Below are 12,446 nucleotides of genomic sequence, written 5' to 3'. Positions count from 1 at the left end.
TCTGCTAATTCCAATTCCGGCTCATAGGGAGCTGGAGTCTATTTTAGAATCATGGGCACAAGACAGGAGCCAAAACTGGAAAGCCAATCCATTGTAGTGTTCCTTCAGTTGCATCAAGTCATTTTCAAATAACTTAACACTTAACTTTAGACATGAGAAAAACAAAACAAAAAAAACAAAACATGAATGGGCAAACTGCAGAGCCTCTAAAGGGACAAGAGCAAGAAATAATCTTAGTTCTTATGTGCATGAGAAAGTTTTGCGTGCTCCCAGATCTTTTCACATTGGCAGGTATTCTTTTCGTGTTCTCACAAGATGTATTTTGTGTGCATGTCTTCAATGTCGCCATAACCTCTTTGACGAAACAAGCCTCTACAGCTCAGAATTCATGTCAGATGTTGTTTGGAAATGAAGTACCAATGTTATTTTTCAAGTATACAAGTGATGCCTTTATGGGAAAGACCCTGTTTAAAATACAGTAATCCCTCGCTACTTTGCGGTTCACCTTTCGCGGATTCACGGCTTTGCGGGTTTTTAAATATAGTAGATAGTATTTCCTAGTCTAAGAACAACAAAACAAGTTCGGTGATTAAGTGCGTTGTAACATGGGCTGTGATTGGTACATGGGAGGGAGACGACAAATCACAGCTTCCTGCTTTCTAATCGGGCCCGTGATTGGTGCTTTGACTGATGCCCAGATCCCACAGCATCTCCCCTTGTCTCTCTGTCGCGGCCATTTCGCTTCAAGCTTTCTCGCTGAGCAGTTTACTTTACACTGTACTGTGTGTGATTTTTTTGTGGTTTCTTTGTGTTGAACTTCGCTTCAATTTTCACTCCCTGCAATGGCTCCCAAACGTGCTCCTTCTTCCAAAGCTGGTGCTGAGCCTAAGCGCCGTTCGATCGGTCCAATTTTGCAACAAGGTCGACGACGTCATGACCGCCTACAAGCTGCTCTTCGACCGGAAAAAGAAGCAGCGGCAGCAACTGCCGATCACAATGTTTTTGCAGCCTCTCAAAAAAGAGCCAGTTCCTCCTACTACTACTACGGATACACCTTCGGAAACCATGGAAGAGGTGCCTCAGGAAATGTTAGGTAGGTCCCTGTTATTAATAGAGTAAAGGGTGGGTTGTAAACAGTACAGGGAGGATTTAAAAACATTCAAATACACGTTAAATAATTAAATAAATATGGTGTCCCTACTTCGCGGAAATTCAGTTATTGCGGCCGGCCTTGGAACCTATCTCCCACGATAAACGAGGGATTACTATATAGGTCTATAAATTCCATGTCAACTTTCTAATAGGCTGTACCATGAAACGGTTAAAGTTACATAATATCTAATGGAAGTATATGGAGCCCCCAAAGGGATACGTGTATCCCACAAACGCTATCACGTGCATATCCAAAAACATCTTGAGTGCACACAAAAAAGTTATCATGAGCTCACAAAATATTTTGTTTTGCTCATGGCCCTTTAGAAGCTCTGTATCAAACTTATTACAGTGACTGCCATTTGAATCCTGGGTCCTAGAGCTGGGGAAGACACCGCCATGCAACTAAACCCACATTGTATGAATCAAAAATGTGTCTTTATGAGCTAAAGGACATCCATTCAAATAATATAATGTGATACTTAAGACTAGAAAAAGTCTGAAAGTGCCTTTAATGCCAGCCGATGGAGCATGAGATAAAACCATCAAAAAGTGCTTTGCAGTGCTAATATTGTAAAGCTTGACAAAAATACCCTAATTAAGAATATTTGGTGATTCAATAAGGAAGTCAACCCAACCTGAAATCCTTACATGTGGTAAGCACTCTGGTTGCTTGATTGTACAGATATGAGCTCCACCTCAGCAGCATGGAGTGAGCGGCATTGAGCCTCATAGTCTCTCATTCAGCCCCTTTATGTAGGCACCTATCAAAGCATAAGCCCAGTGCATCAGTTCTCTTAACATTTTCCATAACTGTCATTGCAGATATCCGTGAGAGGATCTGTAGAGGTTGGTTTCCCTCACTAGGTTTTACAAAAGACTGCTGATTCATGAGATGTCACAGATCCTAAACAGTCTGAAATTTTGTTTTTATGGGAAGAGATACAAGGCTAAGTGCTTCTTGACTGAAACACTGTGTTTTATAGTAATGAAGGAGAAATCCTTTGTTGCTGCATTTGAATGTGCTTTGAGAAGATTTCTACTTTAATTGAGTATAACTTATATCTTCTTTTACTTTTATGCAATTTCCAAAAGTAAATGGGTACTTTTCCTTGGATATATTCTGCTATTCATGTCTGTTACTGAATTATCAAACCAGAAAACAAATGGGCTATGCAGTTATGCAAAATACTTTACTCCGTCCATTATCTACAATACAAGCTTCCGCTGCTTAGGAAAATTCAGATTTCTGAAGAATCTGGAATGATTTTCAAATGCGTGCTGCTGGGGCTAACATCTACAGAGTACAGTAAACCCAAGTGGCCAGGTAGCTGCTGTTAGGGTTTTGGTTTCTGTTTGTATTTTTTATACTTTTATTCCCATTGATTTCTGAGATCAAACACTAATTTTTGGGGTTTTCTAAGCTCCTTAAAGGAATTTATTTCTGAAAATTCCAATCACTTAAAGAGCCATCAAATTACTTGAACGTTTTCATCTGCCGCTTTGTGTTTTTCATGAGCACCACGTACTGCAAAAGTTGTGACCTTTAGGCATGATGCCAACGGATAAAATGTCTTCCAGGAATTCACTTCCTTATCCCAGTTGTGGACACCCTTCTTCAAATTGCTCTTTTCTAAAAGTTTTCTGTCTTTTTCTTTTATGCTTTGTCCACAATGTCTTGTTTCTTTTTTTGGCCTTGGTGTTAATCTTTTTTCTATTAACTCGAATATTCTCCCAGTCATTTCTCAAATCTTGCTAGTTCACTTCCATAGTAATAATAATTATTATTATTCTTTACATTTATATAGCGCTTTTCTCACTACTCAAAGCGCTGTCCACACAAGGAGGACCCGGGAAGTGAACCCACAATCTCCTTACTGCAAAGCAGCAGCACTCCCACTGCACCACCTGTGCAGGGCGGGGCTGGATGTTTGGGGGCGGGGCTGGACATTGGTGACACGCAATCCCACTCTCAGTCCTGTCTTCAGCTTTCAAAATGGAGCAGGGCTGATGTTTAGACTGCAGTGAGGTGTACTTGTGTGTTCTCACGTGAATGCACTAGTATGCATGCCGTCTCACATTGTCCCAGGCATCACAATTCCAAAACAGATTATCGACTAATTGGAAAAGCCCATGAAAAAACAAAAGGACATTCTTTTGAATGTGAAACTGGAAGTTATAAAGTGTAAGTACAGTGCTTTTTTAAACATTATTTAATGAAGAGTAATAATAATAATAATTCGATTTATTTATTTGTAGGCATCTTTCTAAACACTCAGGGACACCGAACAACAGACAAAACACAGATTATAAACACAAGTAAAATACAAAAGTTAAAATCAGACAGAGCAATTGTACTCAATGAGAAAAGGTAGTCTTAAACAAATGAGTTTTAAGTTTAGATTTGAAAAGTGAAAATGATTCAATATTTCTAAGCTCAGGTGGTAGTGAGTTCCAGAGCTGGGGAGCAGAGCAACTGAATGCTCTCCTCCCCATACTGGTAAGACGGACGAAGGGGACAGTCAAGTGGATGGAGGAAGAGGATCTGAGGGTGCGGGAGGGAATGGAAACATGGAGGAGGTCAGACAGATATGGAGGGGCAAGGCTGTGGATAGCCTTAAAAGTTAACAGAAGAATTTTGAATTGAATTCGGAACTGAAATGGAAGCGAATGAAGCTGCTGCAAAACGGGAGTGATATGGTGAATAGAGGGGGTTCTAGTAATGACGTGGGCAGCTGAATTCTGGACCAGTTGGAGCTTATAAAGGAATTATCAATAACAAATGAAAAATGATCAGTTTTGGATAATGTTGATTTTGTACCAATGAGGAGAACCTGAGTTTTGTCACTATTTAATTTAAGAAATTTGAAGAAAACCAGGATTTGATTTCTGCTATGCAATCAATAAGTGAGGAGCTTGGAAAGCAAGCAGTAGGTTTGCTAGTGAGATAGAGCCGGGTGTCATCAGCATAACAGTGGAAGCTAATGTTATATTTACGAAAGATAATGCCAAGGGGAAGGAGGTAAATAATGAAAAGGTGGGGCCCCAGGACAGAGCCCTGGGGCACACCTGAAGTAAGAGCGGTGGGCTGGGATGTGAAAGTTTGAGTAATGACTTATAAGGGTTTGTTATGCTACGATTAAACTAATTCTGTCCATTCCATGTGGTTCAGCAATAGTCGGGCAAAAATCAGGTTATTTTTAGTGCCAAGGAATGTTTCCAATATTTTCTACTTAAATGAATTGTAATTAGATGTTCATGTTATGAAAATTCATTTCCTGAAGGTTCCCAGGATTAAATCCTTTTTAAAGCTGTGACTCCTGCACACCTCCCCTATTAGGACCTGCCCAACTGATTTATTAAGATGTCCGCTATCGTTGACTGTCACTGCTTCAAGTTGCAGTTTCTTGGCTTACATTGCAGGGGTTGTAATATCACTCACATGCAAAAGGAAGGTAGCCTAACTTATATTAAGTTGACAATAACATATTAGAACTGTATATAAAACAGGAGAGATTCTACATTTATTTGTAGTTTTGATGTGTAAGTCCCATTAAAATCCACACTTCTTGAGTGGTTTTATCAAAGGCAGGTTTTCCCAGTAAGATGACTGAACCTTTACACAAGCATGGCTGTTGGTTACTTTCTACAACAGTGCTGAAAAATAAGAAGCAAACTGAGTTCCCTCCCACCATCATACCTTTGCTTTTGGAAGCCAACTTTTCAGCTTCTTTTGGGGTCTTGAAGAGGACAGGCTCACTGGCAGGACTAGGTCCACTCAGGCTGATGGACTGCACCTGGACAATATATTCGGTGTCATCTTCCAAATCCCACAGTGCACAGGAGCGGGTGGTGGTATTGACTTCCTGGATGAACCTGAGCATGCGGACGTCTTTCTTCTGTTGAGAGAGAAAACAGTTTGTAGGGTGAGTATTGGTATAGACAATGACAATTTACCTCATTAGTAAAATTGACTCATCTGGAAAAAAAAAACAGAAAGGTGGCCATGATATAACATTTAGGTGACTTCTGTGACTTAGTGAACTGTTTTTAAAGCTGGAACATTTTAATTTTTCTTAATTAATTCATCAGAGACAGAGATATCACATTTTGGTTACTAAACATTAGGTTAGGCTAGGTTAGATTAGATAAACTTTATTAATCCCAGGAGGATATTCTGTAGCAATAAGTTGATTGATAAATAGCAATGAGAGTAGAATGTAATTGTATGTGAAACACATTTTAATTGCATTTTACAGTGTCATGTACTTGAAAACTGAGATAAAATAGGCTTGTGGTGGCTGAAAAAGCTTTCACAGACAGCAGATTCCAACTCAAATGATGTAAAAATGGTGTCAGTCAATGTACTTTTGTTAAGGCCATGTTATGTTATATGATATTTCCAGCAATTTTCAGTAGTAGATTTCAGTGAGTCATGCTCTGGTGACCCCAAGTCTTGCCATGTGCCATACTCAATGTCAAACTACTTCTAAAAGTTTCTCAGTACTGACATTTCCTCATTCTGACTTTTGTCTTAAAATTGAGTCCATGATTCTTGTCTCTCATTTTGGCCTTGATGCTGCCGTTTTTGATTTTCAGGGTTCATCCCTTGTTCTGTTAACTATCGTCACAGTCATTTCATAGTTCTTGTCATTTCATTGACCTAGCCGCTGCAGCGTGCAGAACTGGATGGGGCTCGATGTTTGGGGCGGTACTGAACATTGGTGACACGTAATCCTAGTCTCAGTTGTGCCTTCAGCCTGCCAAACGGAGGAGAGCTGATCTGCAGACTCCAGTAAGGTGTACTTGTGCGTTCACATGGTGCTGTTCACTCACCTTGTCACGTGAACGCATTAGTACGCCTGTCGTTTCACATTATCCCAGATATCATGCTTCCAAAACAGATTATGAACTAGTTGGAAAAGCCCATGAAAAAACAAAATGTCATGTCTTTGAAATTGAAACCAGAAGTTATAAAGTGTAAGTAAAATGCATTTTTAAACATTACTTAATGAAGGGTAGTGCTTTATTAGGGTTTATTTAGCTAACATTAAACTATTTCAGTCCATTTCATGTGGCTCCATGTGGCTGACAAAATTTAAACAGATTTGTCTTAAGTCATAGGAGTAGGCTCTGTGTGCCTGAGAGTTGACACAATGCAAAAAAGCAATGAGGAATAAGGAGGCAGGTGTATTGGACCTCACAAACAGAAGGGAGACTCATTTATCTGTGTTTTATGTACCACGACAAATTTAGAAAACAACCGGGCTAACATTGTGTCTGAAGTGAGACTGAACTGGAAAGTCATCATGGAATCATATACTTTGGCATACCCTGTGATTTTTAGTCACAAAATCTGACATGGCCTGTTGATTAGATTAGCAACTGAAGTTATCAAGTTTGACATCCCCTCTGACTAGAAGTCGTTTAATGCGACATCAGCTTTAGTTGTTGGTTTTGGAGGTTCTTATGTCTATTTTTAGTTCATATTTCTTAAACATTTAATTTCTAACAGTGGTGCCTGACAGAATTAGAAACTATGTTAACGTCTTGAACTAAAATTGCAGTGCTTTCTGGTAAATGATATTGTCAAAGAAGTATTGAATTGTTATAATCTGCTGGTAATACAGCCATGAGGCTGCTTTTAGAGTAACATAAGCACACGGTTATTTGTTTATTCACTGTATTCACTTGTCTTTCCTCTTCCTTTCTCTTCTAGGTAAGTAAAGTGAGTTTTTGATTCTCTTGATTATATTTTCATTTTTCTGTCATGAAGATCACTAAACTTACCTGACAAACCTGAAAACAGAGTTGGTATTGCAAACATTTAATGTGACTGTGTTGCCATTTGCACACGCCACTCTGCTGGCATTTCACTAACTTTAATTGAGAATCTGTTTTGCCGTCAGGAGTGTCTGTTGAAATAAATATACAAGCTGAGATAGTGAAATTTGAAAACATCAGTAATCAGTAATTACAGTTGCTCAGAATGTCTCTCTGTTTCAAGGCAGACTATTTTAAAAATTCACCAATGCTTTTAAAAAATCTGTACAGGATAATCTATTCATGATCTCTCAATGAAAATGAAATAGTCCTGAAAAATTTCCTTGAAGAACAAATATATCAAATTGCAAAGATATTGGTCCAATGGGAGCCAAACGGTTCAGATATATAGACATGAAGATGACAAGAGCAATAATTAGGTGCCTTTTGCATTTCTTGTGAATGCGCCTAAAAAAGAATATAATTTCTTTGGAGTGGAATGATGGCACAGTGGTTAGTTCTGCTGCTTTACGGGCCCTGTGCCTGGTTGCTGTTGTCTTTACGGAAGTTCTCATTTTCCTTCTGCATTCCCAAAGAGGTGCAGGTTAGGTTAACTGGCGACTCTAAGTTTGACCCCGGTGTGACTGAGCAATGCAGTGGTGCCCCTTGCAGGGTCGGTGTTGTGCATGAATTAGTTCAAAAGAGTGCTTAATTGAACAAGCTCATTTTTCTAAGAACGGTGAACTTAATATATTTGCAAGTGAAGAATTTGAATGTGAGCTAGTTCAGTTTTATGTGAGATTCTGGATCTGGTTTAGGTCCAGATGAAACGTTTTGCCTTACCCTGTAATGTAGGGTGCAGCCGAATCTGAATACGGTATTCGGATAAGCACAAATAGTGGATTTTTACGAATATTTATTTTGTATGAATTTTTTGCCATTTATTTGTATTTGGAAAAAATAAAGTTAAAATCAAATAGGCACTGTCTGTGTGTGCCTGCTGGTGCTTAAGCTGCACCCCTGCTGACACAAGCATGCGGTAAAGCTCCACTTTTGCTTTTAGGAAAATGTTGTACTTCACGAGGCCACTTTATTTTTTTTGCCATTGGACATGCAATATGTGACGTGAATTTTGACCTGCAGCGTAATAGGTTAGTTCACCTACACGCTGGATCCACAGTCAGCATATGTGTCACATGGTTAGAAATAGAGCATTAATTTATATGTATACTTGCATCTATTTAATTTCTTTTTTGATCAGGAGGATATTAGAATATATGGTTTTATATATATATATATATATATATATATATAGTAAACAAGGCGCTATATAGTGCCCGACCCGGCACAGAATACGCAGAGGCACGTGTTCACACTCAAGGATCTTTTATTTTGTTTCTTCAGCCGTGTGACACATCTTCCCCGTGCCACACAGCCCAAACACAGTCCCAAGCACAAAACCCAAACACAACCAAACACTTTCCTGCTCCACCACTACCCCCAGGCAACCTCGTCCCCTTCCTCCCGATTCTGGCCTCGATTGCTGGGAGGCAGGCCCTTTTATACCCCACCCGGAAGTGATCCAGGTGCCTGACCAGCTGGTCTTAATTGCACCTCCGGGTGGGGCTGATAAACCGTCCAGTGTGGTGGCTGGTTCTCTGCAGCACCCTAGCGGCCACCCCATCTCCCAACTGGGCTGCTGTGGTGGACTCCATGTCCCATGGAGCCACGGGGGAGATTGAGGAGGAATCCACTGCCAGGGAGACTGCCCCCAAGCGCCCCGGGGAAGGTATTGCAATGTCCATGATGGCTCCCCCGGGACGTATGCGGCAGAGGCGTCCCGGCCGGGCATGGGACCCGGCTGTCCGTCACAATATATATATATATGGTTATATGTGTTTGTTGCTGGGTATAACTCAATAAAGTGTATTTAAATAAAAAAAGTTTTCATAATTATTGCATTTTATTCAAGAACACTGTAATAGCCTAATATACTGTACAGTACATCCAGAAAGTATTCACAGCACATCACTTTTTCCACATTTTGTTATGTTACAGCCTTATTCCAAAATGGATTCAATTCATTTTTTTCCTCAGAATTCTACACACAACACCCCATAATGACAATGTGAAAAAGTTTACTTGAGGTTTTTGCAAATTTATTAAAAATAAAAAAATTGAATATGAATGATCAAGAGTGTCATCATTTCTCAGTTTCTCCAAAATGTTCCACCAAGTTCCATGTTTGAGGGAATTTGCATATGCACATTTTGCACCTCTTTTTGTGCGTACGCAAGCTTTATAGATGAAGACCCAGGGAGACAGGAACTAACCCAGTGTGGGGTGCCAGTCCGTCATGCTTACTCACACATGCATGATGATCATTTCAGAGTTGCCAGTTAACCCAACAAGTACAACTGAAGTATCTTGAGGAAAACAACATGGCAATGGCAAGGGAATGTGTTTGGGAGATTAGTAGAGGATAAAACTACAGAAGAGGTAATAAGAAGGTTTATAAGATCCTGATGGCTGAAAACAATAACTGGTTACATATAACACAGTTGAACAAACCAGAGAGATGCTACCGCTCAGTTTTCTTTAAATTGCTTCATGTTTGCTCATCTAATGTATTTATGTGGTAGGATGCTGATTGTATTCTTTTTACTTCTGATGACATGCTCTGTGAAGTGTGGTGGTGAAGGTGGTGGGCATGCACTGAAATGCTACAGAAAATACTGATTGATTCAGGTTTTTAATGAATACACCTTTTATTCACGATCTGTAAGCATAAATAACCTTTGCTTTTCAGAACCCAGGTGTCTAATGGCTTTCGCAGCTACTATTTATGTTATAATACACATTCCTTGCTCATGGTATCAGTGCAGTATTTCCATAGCACCCAATGCACAAAGCCATGGGTTATTGTCTATACTCTGGTTTTCTTCATTTTTTTTAAATGAATAATAATCAGCTTAAGAGCTCAACAGCAGAAATGATGTGCCCTCTTGTTCAAGCCGGCAGCCATTCTGCAAGTGTACCCCAAGCTAAGCCTGCAGGTCCATGTCACTGTGTACCATGTCCTGCTCACCTGCTGTGTGATTGCAAATCCGATGACAACATCTCCATCCGGTATATCCCATGTCACCACAGCTGAGTTAGACTTTAGAGACTTGATTGTTACATTGACAGGTGCAGGTGGTCTGTCTGAAAAAGAAAAAGAAAGAAAATAAAGAAACTCTCACACGAGAATATTGACAGGATCTGCAATGGCTAACCAGCAAAAGAAGTTTCCATTACAGGTTACTAGTCTGTTTTATTATGCATGCTCTCTTTCTGGGGTGTATTAGAGTCACTAGTGAGCCTCTTCTTGAGATATAGGAGGCATCTTGAATAGTCGGAAAACATGCAAACCCCACATAGACAGAGAACGGTCTGAGAATCAAAATAATGCTGCTGGAGCTGAAAGGCAGCAGCCCCAAAGAGAAGTGCAAATCTCCATGACTTCAGACTATGCAGAATTAAAATGGCTTACAATATATCGGAGCCTCAGATATTCTTGTTTCTTGATCTGAAATAAGTTAGGAGCTTAAAACGTTTTCATGGGATCAGATCATTCAGCATAACATAACCCTTTCAATTCTTTTTCACATAATATCTGCAAAATATTAGGACCCCAAAGCAGTATTATGTACTGACTTACTCCATGTATCTATGGTTCTCTCTGAAAGAAATGGAAAAACTTTCTAATATTTATGTGAAATTAAATTCCAGCTTCCATCCATGGCCCAGTTTAGTTGAAATAACTCATATTAAAGGAACAGTTAACTTCACCCTGCAAAATGCTTTAATCATTTGAAACTCTTCTATCATGTCAAGCTTTTATACTGTAAAGATTGAACTCCTTCCATATTTCTTCCTGCAGTGCTTGAGTCAGTGTAGTACTTTACTTTGAATTCTGACATTTTGTAGTAAGGCGATCAAAACCACACGCTGTATGACTTAATAAGGATTCTCCAGTATGTTATACAATGTACGTTTATGCTGTACTTCTTGGTTTGAACCTCTCGGCATCATAACCCAGTGCCCTATTAGCCTTTTTAATTATTTTTGTATCCTGTCTTTCTAACTGCCCATTATATACTTAAAACCAGTTCTACGTTTTTAGCATTTTATTCATGTCTGTTTCCTTGGTGAGTGTAATTCCAGGATGTTATGTCAGTACATCACAATTCATGCTTGCTCATATTGGATCATTTTAGAGTCACAATTCAATCATTCTGTTTAAGCAGAAGCAGAGTGTGAATATTTCCATCATTTAAAGGAATAATTTAATAGCAAATATTTATAAGTTAATATATGTAGTATGTTTTCTATGCTTGCGCCAAATGCTGCCAGAATAAGCTTTGGTTGTGCCAGCACTCTGAAATGGATGATGTGGGATTGAGAATGTTATTTTACAATATATTTATATTTTAAAATAAATCAAAATAAACAAGGGCCCTTGGGAAACGTCCTTCAGACAATAATAAGAGAAAACACAAAATTGGTGTGATGTGCCTGGTTCAATAGGCTAAAGTTTCTGTAATCTTTATGTTTAATGTTAATGTTAGAATGGCTTAATTTCTGCAACAGAATATCAGTTTCTTACAGCTACCTAGAATACGGTATAGTCTTCTATGCCCTGTAAGTTGACATGAAATACGTAGAACTTTCTTTGCTTAATCTGTAAAAACTGAGTATTAATTAAACCAGTTAGGAAATCATCTTATTGCTAGCATGGACTGTTAGATACGTTTGCAAATAGCAGACTGGCATACAGACTTCTGACTGTTTTGATATTAACAATGGAAAGTACAACTTTATGACCAAACAAGATAAGTAAGCCTTAAACAGAACATTTCTTAAACAAGAACTTTTTCTTTCTTTAATATCATGTTTTTCTTGTGATATTACCGAGGGGAGCACTTTCTCCATCCTTCTAGCTATGATTTTAGAGAGTATTTTAACGTCGTTATTCAGAAGTGAAATTGGTCTGTATGATGCACATTGTAATAAGTCCTTATTTTGTTTTGGAAAGACAGTGATTAGTGCTTGGCGAAAGGTTTGTGGAAGAGATTGGTTATCTCTGGCTTCTGTAAATGTTGCTAATAGGAGGGGAGCTAGCTGAGCGGAGAATTTCTTGTAAAACTCTGCAGGGTAGCCGTCAGGGCCTGCTGCTTTTCCACCTTGGAGTGACTTTATAGCATCCAGTAATTCTGATAATGACAGAGGTTTATCGAGTTCCTCCACACTAAAAGCGTCAATTTGTGGTATCTGTAATTTATCCAGAAATGCATTAGATTGTATATTGTCTTCTTTAAACTCAGTAGTATATAGGGATTTATAGTAGTCTCTAAAAGTGTACATTATATTTTTGTGTTCGATGATTTTATCTCCGTTCGTGTTAGTAATTACCGAGATTGCGTTATGCATCTTGCTTGTGAATTTGTTGCGCTAAAAGCTTATTAGCTTTCTCTCCATGTTCATAATAA

The 12,446-nt window shown here is 39.0% G+C and overlaps 1 protein-coding gene across 1 annotated transcript in view; it reads right to left on the bottom strand.

The window, feature by feature from the left end:
* fndc5a (fibronectin type III domain containing 5a) overlaps positions 1–12,446 on the bottom strand; it is a 140,408-nt gene that overhangs the window by 48,699 nt on the left and 79,263 nt on the right. The window contains exons 2-3 of the mRNA XM_039740715.1: positions 10,004–10,119; positions 4,853–5,051 (exon numbers count right to left, since the gene is read on the bottom strand). Of these exons, the coding sequence (XP_039596649.1) occupies positions 4,853–5,051; positions 10,004–10,119 (315 nt within the window). The remainder of the gene's footprint in view (positions 1–4,852; positions 5,052–10,003; positions 10,120–12,446) is intronic.

This window comes from Polypterus senegalus, chromosome 17 (genome assembly GCF_016835505.1).
Source record: "Polypterus senegalus isolate Bchr_013 chromosome 17, ASM1683550v1, whole genome shotgun sequence".
In the NCBI taxonomy this organism is placed as follows: Eukaryota; Metazoa; Chordata; class Cladistia; order Polypteriformes; family Polypteridae; genus Polypterus; species Polypterus senegalus.
Note: the sequence above shows the minus strand (reverse complement) of the source record. Positions and strands in the feature narration are given on the sequence as shown.